The following is a 23,688-nucleotide window of genomic DNA, read 5'->3' on the forward strand; positions in this document are numbered from 1 at the left end:
TTTGCCTCAATTAAATAAAAAGGATCACAAAAAATACTTTTGTAGATGACAAATGGAGGTGGGGGGATTACCAAGGTAGGGATGACAGGCAACCAGTTGCTAATGTCTGGTGCCGACGCAATGCCAAATTATGTCCTCACATTCCCTGCCCCCTTCAGTGTACTAGACTGTGCCCACTGTTGTTGTTAATATTATTATATTATATTTGTATATTTGTTAGGAAGGTGATACCATGAAAGAGTCCTAGTACAGTGGGTAGAAGGTCCTCAATCCTGAGGCTCCAATGAGAAGAAAAGATCTCTTCCAGAGACCTTGGAGGGCTGTGTCCAGCCAGAATAATCCATATGCAGAAAGTGAAACAGTTATTAGTAGGTCTCTTCAACCACTAGTTGTAGAACATACTAAGTATGCAATGAATAAAGTCTGATAATGCAGTAGAAGAAACAGTGATCTCTTAGCTTCTTGATTGGTTGGACTTTCAAAATACAAAACACTAGAGAATTCAGATACAACTTCCACCTCAATTTTAACATTTAGGATGGGGAGAGCAGTTGAAGAAGTCACCAATGTTTACATATAGGTAGAGGGTAAAGAGGGTGTTGCCAGAAAGGACCAATTATGGTTAAGTAGTAAATGAGCAATAAATATAGCTAACACTGGATGGAGGCGATTGGTAGGACCTGTGAGTAGCAGCAAATCAGCATATAACAGAATAAAGAAGTTTACAAACAAATGTGAGATCATGTTAACACATGCAGGGAGATAAGAAACCAATGTTCTCTATTAAATCTTGGGGGTTCCACTGTACAACTTGTAATTGAACAATCTCCCATTCTAGTCTGTTTCTGAAGTTCCTTTGCAGTAAAACAGCCACTCTGAGGTCTCTCATTGAATGTCCTGGAAGGCTGAAGTGATTTCCTACAGATTTCTCAGTTTTGTGATTCTTGAGGTCAGGTTTGTGTCCATTTATCCTTTAGTATAAGAGCCTCTTGTGGCGCAGAGTGGTAAGGCAGCAGACATGCAGTCTGAAGCTCTGCCCGTGAGGCTGGGAGTTCAATCCCAGCAGCCAGCTCAAGATTGTCTCAGCCTTCCATCCTTCCGAGGTCGGTAAAATGAGTACCCAACTTGCTGCTGGGGGGTAAACGGTAATGACTGTGGAAGGCACTGGCAAACCACCCCATATTGAGTCTGCCATGAAAACGCTAGAGGGCGTCACCCCAAGGGTCAAACATGACCCGGTGCTAGCACAGGGGATACCTTTACCTTTACCTTATCCTTTAATATAGGGTTAGAAATATGAGCTCCCAGAAAACATCACTGCCCTGACAGAACAGTTCTGCAGGACCTGCAAGATGGAGTTCTTACGCTAGGCTTACAGCTGACACCAGCACACAGAGAAGATCTGGAACACCACTGGGCCCCCTCTGCTGGTACAGGATCTCCTATGTTCTCCCTCTGTCTGTGAGGGAGGGCTTTATTTGATAATCGACTCCACGTTTATCAACTGGAAGGCAGTGTGCTACTAGTTTTTAACTAATTTTGAATGTATTTTATGAATGTTTCAAATGTGCTTATTGTATTGTTTTACTGTTTATATTGTTCAAGAGGGTTCAAGAGGGGTGGGCTACACATATAGAGACATTCTGAGGTGGTTTACCATTGCCTACCCCCATGTCAGAACCCCAGTAGTCCCTAGAGGTTTCAAATTCTAAATACTGGCGAAGTCCAATCCTGCTTAGCTTCTCAGTTCAGGCTAGCCTGAGCTATCCTGGTCAGGGCACATGACACATTATGCAGAGCAAAAATTCCTACTAACAGTAGGTGATACACATCAACTTAGACTGCAGTCCCTAGTCACTTATCCAAGTAAGTTTGTTATCCTTTTTGCGCCGCTATAAACCTTTTGAATAATTCAGTTTTGCATGGTTTGCAGGAGCCTCCCTGACCTCTTCAGGCAGGCGTTTAATAGAGGGGCCTTGGGTCAATGGTACAGTGTCTGCTTGACATGCAGAAGATCCCAGATTCAATCTTTAGTTAAAAGAATCAGGTAAAAGGTGATGTGAGGGACCTCTGCCCGAAATCTGGGAGAGCCACTGCCAGTCTAAGTTGACAATACACCCTTGATAGACCGACAGTCTGATTCAATATAAGGAAGCTTCATGTGTCCATAAGATGGGAGCCACGACAGAGAGAGCACATGTAGGAGCAATTGCTGGTTTTGTTTATCTGCACGTTGGCACCTGCAGGGGGCCCTGCTGACATGAGCAAAGCTGACATGGTGGAGCATAAGGGGAGGTGTTCCCACAGTTAAGAAGGACCAAGGGATTTGTGTGTGATAACTACTATCTTAAACTGAGCCCAGTTGACAAATGGGCAGCCAACAGGTGTCTGCAGAATAGGAGTAATGTGCATGTTCTGTCTAACTCCTGATAACCCAGCCACTTTGTTCTGCACCAGCTAGAACAGGCGTTCTCATTCAGGCGTTCCCTCTTGACATTCTATTCTTAAAGCAAACCTGTGTAGATGATTTCAGACATATTGGTAGAACGATTGTAGATCCAATCCCCACTCTGCCATGGAAACCTGCTGTGTGACCTTGGGTCTGTCACACAATCTCCTCCTAACCTACAAACCTACCTCAACATTGTTGTGAGGATAAAATGGAGGAGAGGAGAACTATGTAAAATGTTTTTGGTCAGTGGGGGAAATGGCAGGGCATGAATAAAATGGAGTCAAGATTTTAATTGTGGTCTCCAGTCAAAATCTAGCATTCCAGCAGCTGCATAATCAGTGATTCTCATTCGTTTGCTAGGTCACACTATATAGAAAAGAGAAGGAAATTGCCTATATAATAAAAGTGCTCCCCCTACTGGTCACAATTATGCACACAGTTGATTTAAAATGGAAATGACTGTCATTATACAGAAATTACTGCCTAAAAAAAAGTTTTAAAGTGTTTTTTCCTCTGAACTAACTTGGCCTAGTCCAATAATATTCTTCACAGCCTGATATTCTGCTGCAGAAAGAGCAGGAACAGCCAGATTGAAATTCCCCAATGTATGTAGAATTTAGACCTACCATACATTTTATGGAAGAAATTATGAGAGTGCTAATGGCCCTGACGGAACAGTCTCAGTTCTGCAAGGCCTGTAAGACGGAGCTCTTCTGCCAAGTCTTTGGTTTAGGCCAGGCTTATGAAGATCTGGGCCTCCCACTGGCTAGCTAATCTATCACACATACCCCTCTGAACACTGGTTACTATAAAGGTACTGTGAAGGTTCAAGGGGGTGGCAAGTTACAGTGGATGAAAAATAGGGCTGTGAGTGCCTTGCATAGTGCAGGGGGTTAGAACTAGATGACCCAGGTCCCTTCCAACTCTATTATTCTAAAGGTCTGTTGAGCTGGGAAAAGGTGGGATTGTCGCCGCAAGGGGAGGGTTACAGGAGTATATTGTTTTTAGGGGATTTTATGTTGGTTTTATTGTGAGTTGCCATGAGCCACTGTGTGGAAGTGGCAGTATACAAATTAAAACATAAAAAACAGACAAATGAAACAAAACATTAAAACATTCACAAGTGTTCTAGGATTTGTGGTGAGGGGAAAAGAGAAGGTACTTAGGTTTGAAGATCTCTAGTGATGGTGTCCTAAGGACTCAGAAATCAAAGTCTTTGCTATTTAAGCAATATGACTCAGTATTTCAGAATTCAGAATATTTGGATTACTGATTAGAAAGATTTTCTGCTTGCTGCTGAGGTAAAAACTGTGCTAAACGAGAATCTTGAATCATATATGATTTCCATGGGTTTCTATAGTCAGTGTGCACAAGAAACCAAATTCTGCTAAATATATAACGTTTATGAAATACTTAAAGAATAATTTTGTTTCTAGACAACAAACACTTAGTCATACAGAGATAAACAAGGAAGCTAACTTTCTATCTAACACATTAATACCTACTATTAGACTGCATAATCTTAAAGTCTCAAAATCAAAGGCAGAAGCTTAAGGCACAATCAGCAAGAAATGTTCAACATAACTGTCTACTACAGGCGTGTAAAATTTATCTTCATGCCAGTACCCATGCCCTTGGGTTGAAAAAGCACATCTACACTCGACCCTTCTCATTCTACACGGCTTCCTTATTTACATTCCAATCTTTATATCCTTTTATTTGGACAGCAAGCCCCAAATAAACATCTTCATGATCAGTGTTCAACTTCAAACAAATGGTGAAACTTTCCCATATATTCTGTTCACTTCATTTTTGTGTAGCGTGTTAATCTTTTTGCATCTAAAACATCTGAATGTCACTGCTTTTCTAGGGAGCTCAGACAGATGTAGATGGGTCTTTCTCATTTTAGTCTCACCGGCCCAAGGTCATTTAGTAAGCTTCCATGGCAGAATGGGGATTTTACTTAGATCTCCCATATCCTTGTCTGATATGTTGATCGCTACATCAAGCTGGCTTAAAAAAAATATTTCCCCCAGAGATTACACAAACAGTTTTAATTAGCTCTTGTGGGCCTTGTTCACCATAAATACAAACAAAGAGACAAGAGCTAATACAATTTTACATTTTAATTAATCTTCTTTCTTAAGGAGGAAAACAACCCCAACTTTTTTGCCAAGAAATACTCAGCTTCAGCATGGAGTACTGCAGACTATTTAAAGAGCTTTCAGCTTTTAGGCAAATGTAAGTATTATTTAAGGATAGTAATCCTAACAAGTTCATAACATGCCAGAAGTGTTAAGAGCACTGAAAATCAGTTTTTAAAAGTGCAATTCTTTAGCTGAAACTAACGTTCAGAGAAAGAGTATCCAAATGAGAAACTACAAAAGTTATCCACAGCTCCCAGAAAGGCCCTCAGACGCAAAATGAGTGACTACCCAAGTTCTCATTATTATTAAAAATCAAAGGCTGGATGTCTAATGGATTCGAGTTCCAGAGACCCTAAACACAGAGGAGTACATACAGGAAGGAGAAGGGCTAAACTATCTCCTCAGCATTAAACTGTATACAAAAATCCATGTGTGTAAAACTGATAGAGAATTGAATAATGAAATGTTAACTCCAGCCCACGGGAAAACATTCATGATTCCTGTAGAATTGTTCTTGTCTGTTTACAATGGAGTAGTTTTTAAAGCACTAATTTTATTATTAGCATATATATTTCTTAAATCTCACGGCAACTGGTTATTGTTTGGAAAATATTTTAGTTGGGTGAAATACTCTTCATTCCAGCCAAAAGGCAAAACTCACTGAACAATTTGCTATTAGGGAGAGGGAACCAGAGACAATGGGTGGGAAATGCCTCTCGGATAGTGCATTTGCCAGGGCAAAAAGAGACAAGAAAAACAACTTCCTTTTTAAAAGAAGAGATTAATTCCAGAACAGAGCAGTCCTCTGTTGTTGAAATGATGCATGGTTGTCAGGGCAACACAGCTGTACTAGGAAGCTACGGGAGTTGCTCTAGACAGTTCAAAATTCCTATACAGAAAGCACTGCACAACATATTGCACACAGTATGCACACAGATGTCTATCACTGGAAGCAGCTAACAGCCATGGGTTCTACTATCATGGGGACACTCCACAGAAATACAGTGATCTACAAACATGTAGGAATGACATGTTACAACCGCTTAAGATTTTGGAGAAAGCAAAGCAATGACACCATCAATTTACTTTGAAAGCAACATTAGGAGATGTTGCAAAATGATACTGCCTGGACAGTCTACGATAATGACATTTTCCATTGCCAATCTATATCAGGTTACACCCAGTGTGTCCCTATAGCTAGTTTCAATAATCGTAGCTGGATGTTTAAACATGATACTAAAATGGACAGTTAATTTCCCTGTCTAAATTCTCCCCATGGGTCAAACATTAAAAGGGAGCCACGTTAGAGCCTCCTACCTGGTTAATACCTCCTCCCATAACCTTAGAATCGCCTTTACTTCAATTCTGTTTCAAACCATACCACCAGCTTTGCTAGCTGGACATTACTCCAAATATTGCTGGCTTCACATCTCTGCCTTTGCAGAGCTTCAGTTCCAGAGGACCTATTGCCCTATATTTTACCCTTGCACCACTGGAAGGCACCACCATTTGTGGAATGGATAGGCAGGATCCAGCCCACTGTCATATGAAGATTTGAGGCATACCAGTCATCTTAGACTTAAAAGAATTCTATACCTCATAGAATAGTGGATGGAGCACTATCAGAAAGGTCATGAATATGGCAAACAGTTCCTTCTTGACAGGTAACAAAAACTAGGGATGCTGAAAAAAGCTTACCATTCAGCTTTAAGGCACCAAATGACACTTTTTTCTCACAAAGATCAATTTATACAGGGTATGAGACTCGGCCCTCATGGAACCTGTGTGCTGCCCCTCTGCCATCACATGCCTTTCTTTGCCTGTCAAACTCCTAGGCCTCAGAAACAGTCCAGAGAGAAAGTTAACAGCACCAGCACCCTCCCTCAATGAGGCTGGACTGCTCTGGTTTTACAGATCCCTCTGCCATCATGGAAGCTCCTCTTAAGAACTCTCTCCCTACCCTCCAATTAACCCAAGTCCAATCTTCTGCCAACTCACCTATGCCCCTTTCCCCTTCTATCAGTCACCTTCAGCTGGGTTGTCAGATACACTGGCACCCATGCTGGCCATTCCCACAGAGCCACTCGGGTTGCCAGGTGCTGCTCTGTGCAAGGCCTCTGCCACCTCTTGAGGCCACAGCTGGACTGTTTTCCAGCATCTCCTCCTTGGTCCTCACTTGGTAAGGACCCTTGTCAGCTGTTGCATCCTCTCCAGCACCGGTGCTGATGGCAGCTGTGCAGAAGACCAGGCAAGCCCCAAATACAGGGGAATGATTTAATGTGCAAAAGTATCTTCCTACTATGGAGATTCCACTGTTTCTGCTTAGTTACTTAAGAAGTAAAACAAATGTGCCAAAATCAGCCCTCTGAATGATAGCACCCTAGCAAGACTTGCTTCCACTCATCCAGACAATGATGTAAACTTTGTCCAGGGCTAGATTAATAGCCACCTATCAAACTAAAAAAGATGACAAAATTATCTTGTTTGCAAACGTAGCCTGACAACACCCCTTCTCCTGGAATCCATTTTAAATAGCATCTTCAAATTGTGGAGGCCTAATGTGATCAACTACTAGCATTCAAAATTATAAAGCATTAAGGTATTCACATGCATACTCAACACACCAACATTGAATAAGGTATCTAAAAAGTCAAAACATGCAGTTCTTGCTGATCTTATTCTTTAACATTCTTTAGCTTAGAAGTGTTAGAACTCATAGTGTTCTAAATGCTCCCAATTAATTTGGTGTCTTGGTATACACAACCAGATCACCACATGGCAATGGTGGCCATCAGCAGAAGCCTAAATGTGAATCAGCCAAAAAAAAAAAAAAAAAAAGCCCTCCCCCTGTATGCCAAGGGGTTTTATTATATCTGTTGGTACAAATACAAATAAACACACACACACACACACAGGGTCCAAGAAGCCTAACCAGAAGTCTTTAGGAAGGTGCATTTTAGCCTCTTAACCCTCCCAAGTTTCTGTCCCTTTCTAGGTATCAGCTTCTAAGTTTGAGGTGTGAGCTGACATTTCATTGTCTCTGCATAGGGAGGCCATTATCATTTCTAAACCTTTGCTGGGTGAGTCTTGGAGTACAATTGATTTCTCCCCTTGTATATGCTCTTTGCTAGAGAGAGAACATTTTGTTAACACTAAAGGCAAATGCTCTTTATTAAGCATTTATTAAGCATTTGTTGACCAACTAAGGTCAACAAATGCTCTCTATTTGTGAGCTCTTGAATTTTTGCATTATTAGACTTTTTCTTCTTGGTAACCCAGGACTTAGACTAGAGCACTTACAGTGTTTAGACTATCATTTACAAATGTTTTCAACAAAGAGTACATTCTAACCTGGTACCTAACAGTCTAATGATGGTACTGCCAATTCTCTCACAGATTGTTTTCTCAGATTAAATGTTTACCTGGATTAAATGTTTACCTGTCAACTGCCTGTTCTGAAAATATATTTGCTCTAAAACTTTTCTTATACGATTTGCTGCTAAAAGACTGACAAGAATGCCAGGTAAGTAATGGCCATACTGTGCACTACAAAACTCAATACTTATGGTTTACCATTAACTACTTTATAGTCACTAGCAGTCTACATCTACAAAGATAACTTAATTGCACTAAATACAGATAAAGCAAGAAGTCAAAAGTTTTTAACTGATTCCTGCAAATTCTCCTTTTATTTCACACATTAAAATAAATCAGCATTTAATAATTGGTTAATTAGATCAGAAATAGTCATAGCAGCATGAAGTGTTCATGGTAGGAGAGGCCCTTGAGGGGGATTGCTAACCCATAACTCAAAGAAAGGCACAAATCAAAACAATATACCGTATTTGCCGGCATATAAGACGACTGGGTGTATAAGACAACCCCCCAATATTTCCACTCAAAATACAGTACTATGGGCCCCTATGGGCAGCTATGTCTATCCCAACTGAAGTGCACCCGGCGTATAGGACGACCCCCCCACTTGGAGGCATGTTTTTCAGGGGGGAAAAGTAGTCTTATACGCCAGCAAATACTGAAACTTTTGTTCACATTTTCATAACTATCAGCACACAGTGTGATGAGAGATCCAATGCACTCCAGCCAGATCACAGCCAATTCTTTGGAAAGAAATTTACCTTCCAATTGAGTAAATAGCATTACCAAAGTGAAAAAGTACATATAACTGAGTCAGTATTTTTTGGAAAAAGCTACAAATAGCCAGTACTTAAATAAAGTATTCTGGGCGTTAATGCACCTCATACCAGGGTTCCCTTTCGTACTACTGAATAGAAATCCAGTAAGACTTTTCTTGAATCTATCTCCTGATTTACAAATACTTTACAACCCAGCTCCTAAAATCTTTATTGGAAAGTAAATCCCACTGGTCTAAATGGGAACTTACAGCTAATTCAGGATTCACCAGACAGTTTCCCATGGTCAATCTGATGTGTGTATGCTAAAACACAGTGGAATGTGACCAAGCAAATACTGCGGGCCTTTTCGCACGGGGATCTTTGTTGCAAATTGTTTGCGGAATGAAAAATCGCCATTTAAAATAGTGGAATTCGTCGTTATGCATACCTGCCTTTGTAGTGGAATCAGTTGCGTTTTTTAGCGTTTCCCACAGGCTTCTGGTCTCGGCAGAAATCGCTAGAAAGGAAGCGCTATTGGCAAGCTCATCCCGCCCCTGGCCGTCAAGCAGCCAATGGGCAGCCGTTAGCATGCTCCCAAACAGCCCCTTTCCCTTTAAGAAAGGTTTTTTAAAAAAAAAAACAGACCCATAGCAACGAATCTAGGTAGATTCGTTGCAACGGAGAGACCCATCCAGCTGCCTAATGTGAGCTGTCGTTTGATTGTATGATCGTTGGCACGCTGCCTCGAGTGATAAAAAAAAAATCCCCCTTTTATGTGGTTTGTGCTTAGTGACTAAAGGTGAAGGACTGAAGCCAGGGAAGCCTCTAAACAGAAAGAGGCTCGCTGGTGCGTTTATCCCCGCTCGCTCGGAGAAAAAAAATGGCGATCGCTTCGCCGGAAGTTTGGAGGAGAGAGCCAGGTGGAAGGACTTTGAAGAACCCGCAACAATGGTAACGCACAGGTCTTTAGCGCTATTGTTGCAGATTGGTTGCAGGAGTGTATCGCTATCCGGAGGGTGAATCCACTTTTCTGGATTCCCCTGAAAGCGCTACAACGAAGCGCTTTTTGTGGGTCGGTTTCAGGATTGTTGCAGATTGTCTACGACGTCGTGGGTTATGGCAAATTAGTAGCGTTTCCAATTAGCAACCATTGTGCTATTTTGAAGCCGTGCGAAATGGCCCTGCAAATATAGCAGCACTGTCATAGGCTCAGTGAATCCAACTAAAGCCATGTGACTGTTCAGACCTGCAATAGTCAGGCTCTCATGACCCTTGTGGTGTGGATAGGTGGGGAGGGGGATTAACAGCCCCCAACATGTTCAAAGTAGAGGGAATAAAGGCAGCCATATCCTTGGGGGTAAGATCATGAAGTGAGGCCTGTCTGGACACTTTTTGTGCTGTACAGGGGGCTATCTGCAGTGGAAGGAGAAAAACTGTCTTGCCCCCGCCTTGGTCCTCCTTGCTCACCTCTGGTTTACAAAACACTTATAGTTTTATTTGCATAAAACTAAATGCATGTAAACAAAAACTATGAAATAGATTCCTAGATTGTATGAAGGGTATCTGTTGTACAGCTCAGGACTAAGTGCATTGGATTTTGCATGCCCAGTTCCTCTGCAAATGTTCAATTTATGCTTTCATATCTGGCTGACTCAGAGGCACATCATCCCCAACTAAGGATGCCAGCCTCCAACTGAGGCCCCCAGAATTACAGCCCCTCTCCTGACTACAAAGATCAGTTTCAGTGCAGAAAATGGATGCTCTGGAGGGTGAACTCTAGGGCATTGTATACCAATGTGGTCCCTGTACTCTCCAAATTCTGCCTCCAAATCTCCAGAGGTTTCCCAACCTGAACCTGGCAACCCAACCCCCTCATCCTCCACTGGTGGCCAGAGGGGACCTGCAATAATGAGTAGTGTGAAAAATGGAAATAGGAGATCTAGAGACCAGTAGAGTCTCCACCAGCAGACCATCGCTGTATTACTGAGTCAGCACTTGGGAATCCCCTGGATACCAGATTACAGCTAAGGATTATGGGATTGGACTATTGCTGTTTTAGGGGGTTAACTGTAGTTTTATTGGGGTACTGATTATAAGTTTTATCGGGGGGTTTACTGGGGTTTTATCTGTAACCCGCCACGAGACAGCGTGCTGAGGGTGGCAGGATATAAATTAAATTAATAATAATAATCCTATTTCCAGCAGGTGGGAGGGTGCAGTCTTTCTTACCAAGAGGATGGAGGAACAAAAAAGTTTTCCAAAGTAGACACCTTGAAGTATGAAACTGTTTATGCATCATTCATTTTGATGTAGGTTGTACAAGGTAGTATCCCAGTACCCATATATGTAGCATAAATAAAAGCGGACTGAGGTAATGGGAGGAGTTAGGAGAAGGACCTACAACGCAAGGCCTCACTGCTGGCTGTCCACTCGCACATAGCCCATGCCCACCTCTAAGCCCTGTGCTCAAGTGGTTGTGTGGGCCAGCTGGGCCCTTGCTTGCCTCCAGGAAGGCAGCTGCACCGGCGGGTGGGAGTGGGCGGAGAACAGCCCCGGCCTTCCCCACACTGCCTTTGAGCCTTCCATCCCTTTCCTCCCTTCCTTCCCCCTCCTTTACCCCCTTCCTTCCCCCCTCCCCCCACCTAGAGATCCTAGCACCCACTGTATTCTGGGGTAGAACAGGTTTTCCCCTTGGTGTATTAATAAAAGGATGCTGTTTGGATGGTCAGCAATATGTCTTGAGCTGGTCTTAGAACAGAACAAAAAGCACAGAACACATATCTACATCCCTACCTGGAAGGCAGATAGGTGCCTGTATATTTACATATATAAGTGTATTTACATTCTACTCTGCAGGAAAGTGACTAATGAGTTCCAAGATGAAAAGTTCATCTAAAATGAGTGTTACTCCTATTGCACCATTTCTTATGGGACATGTATATCGAGCCATAATCCAGGAACAAAAGTTTTCACTTACCGCAGTGTGACTGGAAAACCTGTGGCTTGACTACCTGATTGCAGATATTGCACACTACTAGATAGAAATCATCATGAGCTGGATAATGGCCAAATAAGTGCATATCTGTGGGAGAGTTGAAAAAATATATATATACAAGTATTAGAAGTTGTCCTTTCGAAAAATGTTTTTCAAAAAGTTTTAAAAACAGAAAAAGTCAGAGTCACTACAAAGAAGAATGGAATATGCATCTCCAACTCTACAGTCTACTATTTTTGTGTGTGTGCAAACTAAGAATGGGACATTCTCAAACCACTCAAGTGAACCACTCAAACCACAGAGGAACAATATTGGATCTCTATGTTGGATCCTGCAGATCCACTGTGCTAGCAGAGTTACTTTCCTCCAGTAGAAACAGCGCTCCACCCCACACACGGAATATTCTGCCTCAAGAGAAAGCACCATTCAGAAGAGTCAAGTACTTGCACTGGTCTTCTGGGATCCAACCCATAGTATTGTAGGCAACAAATGTTCAAGTGAAAATGGAGTGGGATAAGGAGGAAAGAACCATCATCTTCCTCCATATAAACTGTTTTAATTAAGACGAAGGACTCCTTTTTCAAGTCATACTCATGGATCTATTAACGCCTAATGAAATCTGTATTGGTTTTATATGAGCTGGGAAGTTTGCAAATATTTAGACTTTCTGAACAGGAATGGGGAGGGGGAGCAAAAGACAAAGAACCACACCAATAGTGCCACCTGACATGCTGGGGGGGGGGAGGAATTAGGTCACAGGAAACAAGCTGCTCATTGATTATCCTCAGCTGGACAATAAGACCCCCTGATTGTATCAAGAATGACTCCTGTGCAAGGTCTTCAAAAGCAAACCTTTTGGTCAATTCTCCTTGTCTGCTTATAAAGCAGGGGTTCCTAGGGAACAGTCCCCATTTTGCTCATTAAATGTTCTATCCTAGGGGTGAACATTAGCAATAATCAACATGACATCTCCCAGCATGATATTTCCCATTAATTAAAGGAACTCCTGACCTATTTGAGGAATCATTATCTCCTTTCATTCTCAACTTTCTATATCAGGAGAAATAAATTCAACTATAAGCCTTATTCTCAATAACGGAAGACAATTATTAGCCATTAGTATGTCTGTAGCATTATAGGAAAGAGCGAGAGTCCAGTAGCACCAAAAAACTAACAAAATTTGTGGCAGGATATGAGCTTTCATTAGTCACTGTTTGAACAAGCAAGCAGAGACTGAAGGAAGCTCATAGCCTTCCACAAATTTTGTTAGTCTTTATTTGACTTGTTCAAATACTGTGCATAATGCTACACCACCACAATAAAGCCAGTCTACTTATCTGCAAGTTCAGTCTCATAAGACTTAAAAAAAAATAACTGTGTGTGCACATTAATAATGTTTAAAACATACCCTATTTGACTTAAAATGAAATAGGGGGTATTCTAACACAAGGACCAGAAACACTGTCATGCCCCCTGCTGCACTGCTAGCTGAGCCTCCAAAGGGCACTCCAGAGGCTGCAGCTGATCCTGATCCACTGCCCGGGCCAAGTACTCTCCAGGCACCACCTGGAGATCTGGCCAGTGAAGACCAGCCCAATGCCTCAGAGCATGAACCACCTGGTCCCAGCCAGATCGGCATCTAGCCTGATGTACCAGCATACGCCAACCCCGGAGGCTCACCGGAGGAACAGCACCGTCAAGTCCCAGCGAGTCCCACACGGCCACAATCTACTCTGACAGGCAATCTACTCTGACAGCTGTCAGGAGATCAATATACCTGGCAGCTCGCTTTCAGGGCAAATGGGACTCAGCTGTACCTGCTTCTTCTGATAAGGACTAGGACCAGCTACAAGCCCTCTGGCTGAGGGCTACCCCACTCAGCTTGGCTGTATTTCAGAAGGGCATTGAGGCAAAGGCCTTTGTGGGTGCAATTTTCATGTTCCCTGCCTGTCTTCCCAGATAACTCCTGGTTACAGTTTGCTTTTGGCAAAGCTGGCTGACTGACTCCTGGTTCCTGACATTAGCCTGACTCCAGACCCTTGGTTTTGGTTCCTAACTACACTCCTAGCTCTAGACATACGGCTTGACTTCAGACTGTTTCTCTGCCTCTTGATCCCCGGCTTGGCTTGACTTCACTCCCCTTCCCACTTGCTGTGAACTCTGACTCCCCTGGCTCCTGATCTCCTGGACTGGACTCTGAACTTTGGCAGCTTGAGACACAAGTAGAGGATAAGATATATGTGAATTATAGCATGAACATGCCCACCAGAAAAATGCCAAAAAATTAAAAAGGATAAATGCCCTCACAGAGAGGTGCCTGAAGCAACAGTGGATTTTTCAGAGCTTTCCCCAAGCTAGAAACCACCAGCAGTCCCAACAACTAAAAAGATGCTCTCACTCCCTGTGGTCTGAAAGTCTATTGGAGGATGGCAATTACGGTCCTGGAGAACACATGTAAGCGCCCACATTCATAATTTTCCATAAGCTTGTATATGGTATTTTTAACTGATGACCAGTGCAGGCAAATAAGACACAGCAACAGAGACCAGCGTGCTATGCTGTAGTCCATGTTCAGGTTGCAATGCTCCTCCTAACAAGATTTATATTTCCTCCCCAATCTAGGTCAATGAGTGATCTTTGAGTCCAAGTACCTTTCCACAGTAAGACCTGGCAGGCATCCAAGCCAGTGGTGGCAAATCACAAACAAGGGCAACTAGGACAAGAGGATAGAGAGTTTATCACTAAAATCAAGGAACAGGCAGGAGGAATGGCTACCAACAGAACTAAAATCAACTCCACAAATTACAAAGCCTTCCTCATTACAAGTTCAAGTTCATCTTGGATAAAAGGATTAAAGGAATAAGATGAATTTGTGGAGGGGGGGGGAGAGGATGTAGTCATCATCTGAATTTAGTCAAAATGAAAGACATGCACACCTGATGCCTTAAATTTCAAAGGCTTCAGTCAGTAGTTTGCTGCCAGCACCTACAAGTATTCATTAATGGACCAACATCTGTTTTTTCAGCACTTACAACTAAATAGTACATTAACTTTCTTTTTGGTTTATGCAAACAGTTATCCAAGTGCACTCATGTGAGTCAAGCAAACCATGACTCTATTCTGCAACAATTCATATAACAGCAACTGGAAAACGTTGCTATTGTGTTATCAGGATTGTCGATTCTCATTCCCACCTGGTTTGCTGATTACATTATCCTCATACCCCATGGGGTAATCATGACAACTTATATGTACACAGATAACAAAAGGTGAGCCTTAGATATTCTTATACACGGCAGAAAAATACCTGTTAAATTTTTCTTGCAAAAGTTTTACTTCACAGTGCAGGTATCACTTGTTTTACTTCACAGTGCAGGTATCGATAAATACATCCAATTCCAAGGAGCAAAGATACCAAACTGTCTTTACTGGACTTCCTGACCACATAGATAAGTACAAGCAATAAAGATAACAGGACAAAGAGAAGACTGTTTTATGACTAAAAAGTAAACAACATATTTAGGTGAAATACAGAAGTCAACTCTTTGCTACAAGACCTATACTAAAGTTGCATTAGTTAATGTGCTGGAATACACAAAAACAACATGACAGAATGTTTTTTTAACAATTTTAGATTCTAGAAAGAAAATCCCACTATTCTACAAATACTTTATCCCAATGTTCTAAGTGATTAATATAGAGAAACAAGTCTTTCCTGTCACAACACTAACAATGAAAACCATGACTGGCTGTTTCCTCTAAGACCACAACCATGTTTGACTCATGCCAGAATTTTAAAATACATGGTTCAGGTTATGAGGATCATGAGCATACTACCTTCCTATAAGGAAGGGAAAAATCCACAGACATTCCCATGGCTACAGCAACTTCTCCTGTTCCAAAAAATAGTTATGGAAAAACCATTTTACTTATGACATTGGGACCTCAGCCTTCAAACTCTAACACCATGACATGGTTCTTCCTCCCTGATGGATGGGGGCTGGAAGCCAATGAAATTTCTAGTTGTAGTAGACAGATGCCATCATCTCAGGATACCCAAGGTATCAAAGGGTGGAAACAAGTGAAAATAGGGACAAGAGAGATAAATCAGAACAGCATGTTGCCTACCTGGTATACAAGTTAATTAAACCTTAGAATGCTAGAGATGCTAAGGAATGCAGGTAATTTCTCATTAATTACAGTTTAGACGGAAAACAAACCTATTAGTGAACAAGAATGGAGGTTGCTATGCTACAAGACCATGCACTGCTGGAGGAAGAGGAAGTGATTAACAACTCATGGATTTTCCAGGTCGAAGTAAGAAATCAGGATAATACGAAGATTACTAAAGATATCAGTTTAGATTGTCTTTTAAATTACAATCCTTTAGAGTAGCGATCCCCAACCTGTGGGCCGCGGACCACATGTGGTCCTTCGACTAATTGGAGGTGGGCCCCGAAGGACGCCTTCTCCCCCCCGGCCCTTTACTTCATCCCCCCCAGCCCTTTACAACACACTTCATTGTTGTGGCATGCCCGTATCTTATTTTGAAGGGATGTTTAAACATTACCATAGCAATCAGAGAGCGCTAGGGCAGTGGTTGAGAGTAGAGGAGTAAACTACCCCCCCCACCGGGCCTCAGTAAAAGGCATTGAGTGGTCCCCGGTGAGTGGTCCCCGGCGTTGAGTGGTCCCCGGTGATAAAAAGGTTGGGGACCACTGCTTTAGAGGATTCATGGGGACAGAGAATTTTATTTTCGTCTAGGGTCCACACTAACTTTATTTTCTTCTTTCCATAAACTGACAATGCTAGCAGCCTCTCCACTTTCCTGATCTCCCACCCATCTTTTTCTGTCCCCACCTCATCTTCAATATTACTTCCAGACCCACTTTCAGCTTCTTTTCTCTTCTTCCTTTTGTTCTCTCTTTCCTCTTTTTTATCGTTTTCAGCTTCCCTTCCACCACTGGTAACATTGCTTCACATTGCTTAGCAACTCCAAAATAGCTGCCAATCCCACAACATAGTCTCACAAGATCTATTGGCATTTTTTTACAACTGCAAAGTAGCGCAGGCATCTATATTACAACACTTGTTTAACCCAGTTTCAAGATTTAAGATATTTCTGCAAACATGGTACTTCCCACATCTGCAGAAATCTTCTATATTTCTATGTGGCCACATCATGCACAGATTTGGATCTACACCCTGATGTCAACTTCAGAATTATATATAATAACTAGGTTTAAGGCCCGCTGTAGCCCAAATACAGCGGACGCTAGCGGGCAGGTGGCTGGGTGCAAGAAGGCCACCTGGCCACCCTCCCCCCAGCCCCCCTCCCCCCGGGCTTGGTGCCCCCTCCATATCTGTCATTGACACAGCGGCCCTGCTCCTTTCCTGGTGGCAAAGGCTCTTCCCCCGGCCCCCTCATCTCCCGAACAGACACTCGGAGGGGTGAATCAGGAGCCGCAAAGCGGCTCCTGATTGACCTCTTTGAGTTTTTATCCCGGACTCACCCAGCCCCTTTCTCCTGCCACATTGCCCTTACCACTTTATTACTACCACTCCCGTGGAGCGGTTTACAGATAAAACAATGAACTGGCAACAATTTTACCTTTCTATAGGGGAAAAAACATTCTGAATTGCAACAAAAAATAAAATAAAAAAAGGACGTAACAGTAAATTTTTAAAAATGCATTTAACCCCAATTATTAAACTTTGTCTGCAAAATGTAACTTCATAATAAGGAATGATTTGATCAGAAGGAAGCAAAGCCTCCTTGATCTCACTCACACTTTGGAAGGTCCACAGAGGAGTACTTATACTGTGGTCTTTGTGTAATGCTACTCCACAATCAACAACTGTCCCTTCCTCATTCCTTTTTAAAACCTTAAAGAGAATCAAAACACGTGAGTAAGTCATAGAACTGCATGTTCCACCACACAACATTAAGGACTTTGAGTACTCAGTTTGACAGAAGGTCTTGCCTCAACTCTTCCATTTATCCAAACTAGCCACTCCTCATATGCACTGTTTAATTTTTGTGTAGGGATAAAAGTGGGAATATATGGATAAAAGTGGGGCTATAAAGCTCTAGATCACTTTTGAAATACCAGAGATCAGCATTTCATTTCTTCCCCAACATTCTGCACCTCCTTGGCGACAGACCAAAGTATCACTGACCATCAAAATGTGTAATTTGGTCTAGAAAAGGTGAAGACAGCAACAAAAATAGAGGAATCGCAGACTAAGGCAACTGCTTATATGAGTAAGTTATGACACTGATTATTGGAAAGGGAGAGTATGATATCAATAGACAACATGTAAAAATGCTGGCAATATTTACAAAGAAAAGTTTTGAAGAGATATTGTTTAACTGCTGACTCTTAAATACATCTGATTTTTCTTCCTCTGACAAGCTGACTCAGAAGTGGTGTTTACATTCCAAGGTCATTTATGGACTTTTTTTTTTTACTTGGAAGTTTGATCTACAGAGTAAAGACTGTTTTTTTGAAACATTAATAGACTCAGATAAAATTGTAGCACTTTTAGGGGAAATAAAAACTCCAAAATTCTAATCTTAAGTAACGATTTCATGCAGAACAGTAGTATCATCCTGCTCAAACATACAGGAAGAACATACCTAGGACTAATGTCAGAATTCAGTTAATGGAACTGTGTAATTCTATCATCATTGTCTCCTAAATAATGTCAAGATTTTCCAACTGAAATACATTAAATTAGATGGATGATTTTTCAAATGACTTTCTCAAGAATGAAAGTTTGTGAGGGGAGAAGCCTCATAATACTTGATTTTAGAATTTAGAATTGTTAGTATATTGAAGACTTTCTAAACAACCCCCCAGCTTCGCTCCATTTGCAAGGGGAGTGAGAGAAGGCATATCAGACATAGCTGTTAGTACAAACCACCCCCACAGCTAAAACCTGAAGTTGTTCTATCCAAAATAATTTAATTTAGACAGGGATGCACACTAAGTTAAGACAAGCAAGTTAAAACAAGAATCATAAGAAAGCAAAGCAAGTCATTTTCTTAGGAGCTGTGCAAAGATGTTTAAACTACTTTTACATTCACAAAGAAATCCTGAACAAAGCAGGAAAGTATTAAAGCTCCCTTTCTAATATATGTCCTGCTGAAGAGAACACAGTACTTAAGCTAGAGCTGCACCAAGAAAAAAATGCAGGACCCAAGTAATTCTTCAGGGGGTCATTTCACACTTTACAATGCATAAACTCAACAGAAAAACTGTAGCCAACCACAGTCCCCTAACTAGACAAATCACAGCTATGCAAATACCTGCTTGTCACTTTCACACTTTGTATTTTTAGATGTACACTGAAAGCATCATTGGTGCAAAAAAGACGTAACTTGCCAAGTGACCCTATGGCAATGCAGAAAAACGTTCCATGTATTTTAAAAAGCTACACTGTTGACTTATTTTATGGGCTGAACTTTTTAATATACTGCAGAAGTGAATATGATCAATCAAAAGAAAATACAGGACTGTAGATAAGGGCTCAAGATAGCCCAGTGACATCTTAGAGAGTGTCACAATTAAAGCATACATATTCACACATGCAGTTATTCAATGAAAATCTCACATGAAATAAACTGTTCTGGCTCTTTCTAAAACAAACTATTAGTTTCTTACAAGTAACCTGCAGGTTTGCAAAGTTTATCCACCTTTTCCTAAAATCATGGCTTTTCTAGAACTATATATATATATATAGCACAATATATATATGTTGCTAGAAAAGCCATGATTTTAGGAAAAGGTAGATAAACTTTGCAATCCAATATATATATTGGTTGTGAAACATGCCAAAACGCATCCGCACTGAAATGTGACATGCTTAGTAAGGCTGGCAAACCAGATGTCCCGTAAGCATGCAGGACAGATTAAATAAAAACAGTTCAACAGAGATGCAAAGTTTCACAGAAGGCTCAGTTCCTCTCACTGCCTCACTGTTGAACAGAATTCAGATAGCAAAATCAAGCAATAGTCAGTCACCATTAAAGGAAATAAGGTCTGCATGCCTCTGGTTCAGGCCTTATGGATGGACAGTATGGGGGGTTTAGTGGCTCACTCAAGGAGCAGCCCATGGAGCCCTCTCCCCACAAACTGCTCACTAAATGAACGAAGACTGATACAGTATTACCTAAACTGCATCCAACACTTAGCAAGCCCCTGGATTTTTCACAGGACTCCAGCTGGCAGGCTATGCTACAAACCCAAGGAAGTGTCTGAGAAACTAACATATAGAAATGGCGCAGACCAGATTGGAAATGAGCACCATGCTTTAAAATCCACAATGCTGGCCAACAGCAGTTAATATTGCTAATTGTTTTTGTTATATTATTGTTCTACTAGGATTCCCAAGATTATACCCCATATTTTAACAAAAAGGGGGAGAAGAATCTAGACATTGAAGAAAATAGATAAAAATAAAACCTGTTCTACATAGTAATGCTAAATTCACTCTTAAACTTCCTATGCATGTAGGGGCATAATTAAAAGAATAATAATAATCCCCTATAAAATCCAAAAGCAACCTCACCCTCTCAGAAACTGCTTTAAAAAAAATCTGAGGATTCCATTAGAATAACAGTGTAGTATGTTAATCCCCAATTAAAGTTAATGGCAGAGAAAATGAGATTCCGACAATTACTTGAATATAATGTAAACAAATGTGAGATTGTATTAAGGATTACTGTTTATGCTGGGGTTTAACAAGAAGAGTTAGTTTTTATATGCCGCTTTTCTCTACCCGAAGAAATCTCAAAGTAGCTTACAAACAAACACCCTGTGAGGTAGGTGAGGATGAGAGAGCCCTGATATTACTGCTCGGTCAGAACAGCTTTATCAGTGCTGTGACGAGCCCAAGGTCATCCAGCTGGCTGCATGTGGGGGAGCGGGAAATCAAACCTGGCTCACCAGATTAGAAGCCGCTGCTCTTAACTTGCTACACCAGTACTAACATATATAGAACTCTCAGCATTAATTTCTATGACCTTTCATACTATACTCCAGTATAAAAATTCAATAATTTCTTAGTTAAAGTAATTATTTAAGTAATTAATATTCATAATATCTTGGATGTGGCGCATTTCATTTTAAAGTCACAATTTAACTAGGGCCGACTTAGTCCCAGTATTGTACTAATAAGCACTTTATAAAAGAGTAATAAAGTTTAGGAAAAAAATGTGACTAGGGGTATGCAATTTTTTTAAACTGGTATTTTTCGATTCAAGTCTATTGGAACTGAAAACAATTCTGGATTTCCAAAAAATCCCAAATCCAAATACCATTTTCTTATTCAAATCTGGGATTTTTCAGAAATCCCAAAAATGTTCAGGTTCAATAGACCTGAACTGAAATATACCAGTAAATATACCAGTGGAGGCACAGGTAAAGAAAGTAGTCCACCAGGCATTTTCCCATCTTCGCTGCTAGCACCCTATCTGTCTTCCAAACATGGTGATCCATGCGAAGGCCACCTCCAAAATTTATCCCTGTAACATGCTCTATGCGGGCCTGTCCTTGTCTCTGACCTGAAAATTGTAGCTTGTGCAAAATGTAGCTGCTAGGGTCCTCACAAGAACGCCTTGGAGGTCCCATGTCCAGCCTGTCCTGAGGCAGCTGCATTGGTTGCCAGTTGCGACCCAGATCAGGTTCAAGATTCTGGTTCTGACCTTTAAAGCCCTTCATGGTCCTGGCCCCTACCTGATGGAATGAGCTCCCGTAAAAGCTGCAGGCCCTGGGAGCTTTTGGGGCCATTCCGCACTGATTCTTTGTAGCAGGAGTGTGGCAAATTGAAATCGCTACTAATTTGCAGTTATGCACAACATCGTTGACAATCTGCCACACTCCTGAAACCGATCCGCAAAAAGCGCTTCGTTGTAGCGCTTTCAGGGAAATCCCAAAAAGTGGATTCACAACTTGGACCAGCAATATCATCATCTAAGGCCCCTGTGGCTCTATTTCAAGAACCAGCAGCCCTCACATTATCAGTGTACTCAGTCTGTTTGGCAGATGCCCGAAATTACCAGAACCCATTGTTGCCATCCCTCCACTCATTAGAACAGGCCCTGTGACCAATACAGTGGCATTCAATGGGGTGTGGGCTGCAGGCATTTTCTAGTAGAAGAGTGTGCATTTAGTTTCCAAAACTATGTGGTTTCATATTTAATGCCATTACTTTATTTCACTTGCAGGCTCTCCAAAATCAATATAATGTTGCAGGGGCTCTAGCAAAGAGTGTCTATTACCCACAAAAGCAGGCAGTGTATCTTTACTCTTAAACTGATTTCCTTTCCCACTCCTTCTCCATGATCCATTGCTGCAAGCAGGCTCTTTCTCAGAGCCAAGTATTAGTTATATTCAATTTAGACATTCAGAACTATGACACTTTGATTAGCTCTGTCCTCAATTTTAAAAAATTAAACGCCTATCAGTGAAAATGTGCACATGGAATGGATCCAGCAGCCATTAAGTATAGAATCAATTAATCTTATCTTGTCCTTCCTCCAAGGAGATCAGAAAAAGACTCTTGATTCTCCTTTCCTTGTTCCAGTTTCACAATTGCCACAATGAGTTCTGGGCTGCACAAAGATTTAAACCCAGGTCTCCTATATCCTGGTCTAACACTACACCACAATGGCTACACCAAGACCAAGCCATACCAAGAATGGGATTAGTATCTCTGAATGTTCTTCAACATAGATACCAACCAAGGTCTGTTCGTTAAGTTGTGGCTCACTTCAAGACTGCGCACGGATTATAAAGCTTAGAAACAAAATAGAAATAGGCTGAAAGGGGCAATGCTTCTGAGATAAGTAATGTGAATGGAAGTAGAAAATGCATAAAGTCTACACTGTTAAATCATCAGCCAAACTGCACTTCCAGACTTTATAAGACTCTCTAGGAAGGTGGATTAGGCATTAGGGAAGTGAAAGAAGAGGCAAATTCTCAATCGATGGGGGAAACCTCGTCCTGGATGGGAGAACGACTGCAGTGTCTCTGATATAGGGCTGGATTCAGTGCAAAATTTCCACTTGTGCTATAACTCTCAGACAAGAGGAAACACAAGAAAAAGGCTGTGGAAGCTGCTTGCACTGTCAGACTTGTATATCCATGTGTTTTTGTTTGTACAAGATCTTGTGCAACCAATTTCTGGGCACTGTAATATATAAGGAAGAACGTTCAAGATGTTGCACAGTATCTTGAACAAGCAGAACTGCACTGTCATTTATGTTTCTGTTTGCACATGAATGAATCCAAACCATTGTTTATGACAAATAACATCAAAATTACTTTCAGTGTCCATGTTAAACAAAGGCTACTGATGATTTAAGGCAGCGGTCCCCAACCTTTTTCCAGTTGAGGACTGCCTCCCGGAGTGGGGAAGAGCTGCCGGCCCAGGTGCCGCGCATGCACGTTTTCGCCAGCAGGTGGCGCTAACACACATGTACAGAGTAACCGCACATGCGCGTTTTCGCCAGCAGGGGGCGCCAATGCACATGCGCGGCAGCTCCGCGCATGCGCGTTTGCATCCGCTTTGCCGGCCGCTTCACTCGGGGCCTGGCGAGCTTCTCACTGCGGGGGGAGGGGGGAGAGGCAGGCGTGGCTGTCGGCGGCCCGATACCGAGGCCTTCGCGGCCCGGGAGTTGACAACCAGGGGTTGACGACCCCTGATTTAAAGTATTTCCCTGTCAGCCTATTTATATTATTTAAAATAAATTCTTAGAATTTTTTCCACCCCCCAAAATTCCAAACTGTAAATACAAAACTATTTATTTATTTGATTTCTATAACACCCTTCCATATGGCTCAGGGCGGTTTACATACAATATGGGGGATACATGGAACGAATGAATATATAACAAACAAATACTACAACAATAATCTAAATAACACAATTTAAGCGATCTTAATTTAATATAAT

The 23,688-nt window shown here is 41.6% G+C and overlaps 1 protein-coding gene across 4 annotated transcripts in view; it reads right to left on the reverse strand.

Moving 5' to 3' along the window:
- Positions 1–23,688, reverse strand: part of ATXN7L1 (ataxin 7 like 1) — an 81,893-nt gene that overhangs the window by 36,849 nt on the left and 21,356 nt on the right. For 3 of the 4 annotated variants that reach the window (XM_077338143.1, XM_077338144.1, XM_077338146.1), the window contains exon 3: positions 11,710–11,814. The exons of the other annotated variant lie outside the window; for it this stretch is intronic. In XM_077338143.1, the coding sequence (XP_077194258.1) occupies positions 11,710–11,814 (105 nt within the window). The remainder of the gene's footprint in view (positions 1–11,709; positions 11,815–23,688) is intronic. 4 annotated transcript variants of the gene reach the window in all.

This window comes from Paroedura picta, chromosome 5 (assembly GCF_049243985.1).
Source record: "Paroedura picta isolate Pp20150507F chromosome 5, Ppicta_v3.0, whole genome shotgun sequence".
Taxonomy (NCBI): Eukaryota; Metazoa; Chordata; class Lepidosauria; order Squamata; family Gekkonidae; genus Paroedura; species Paroedura picta.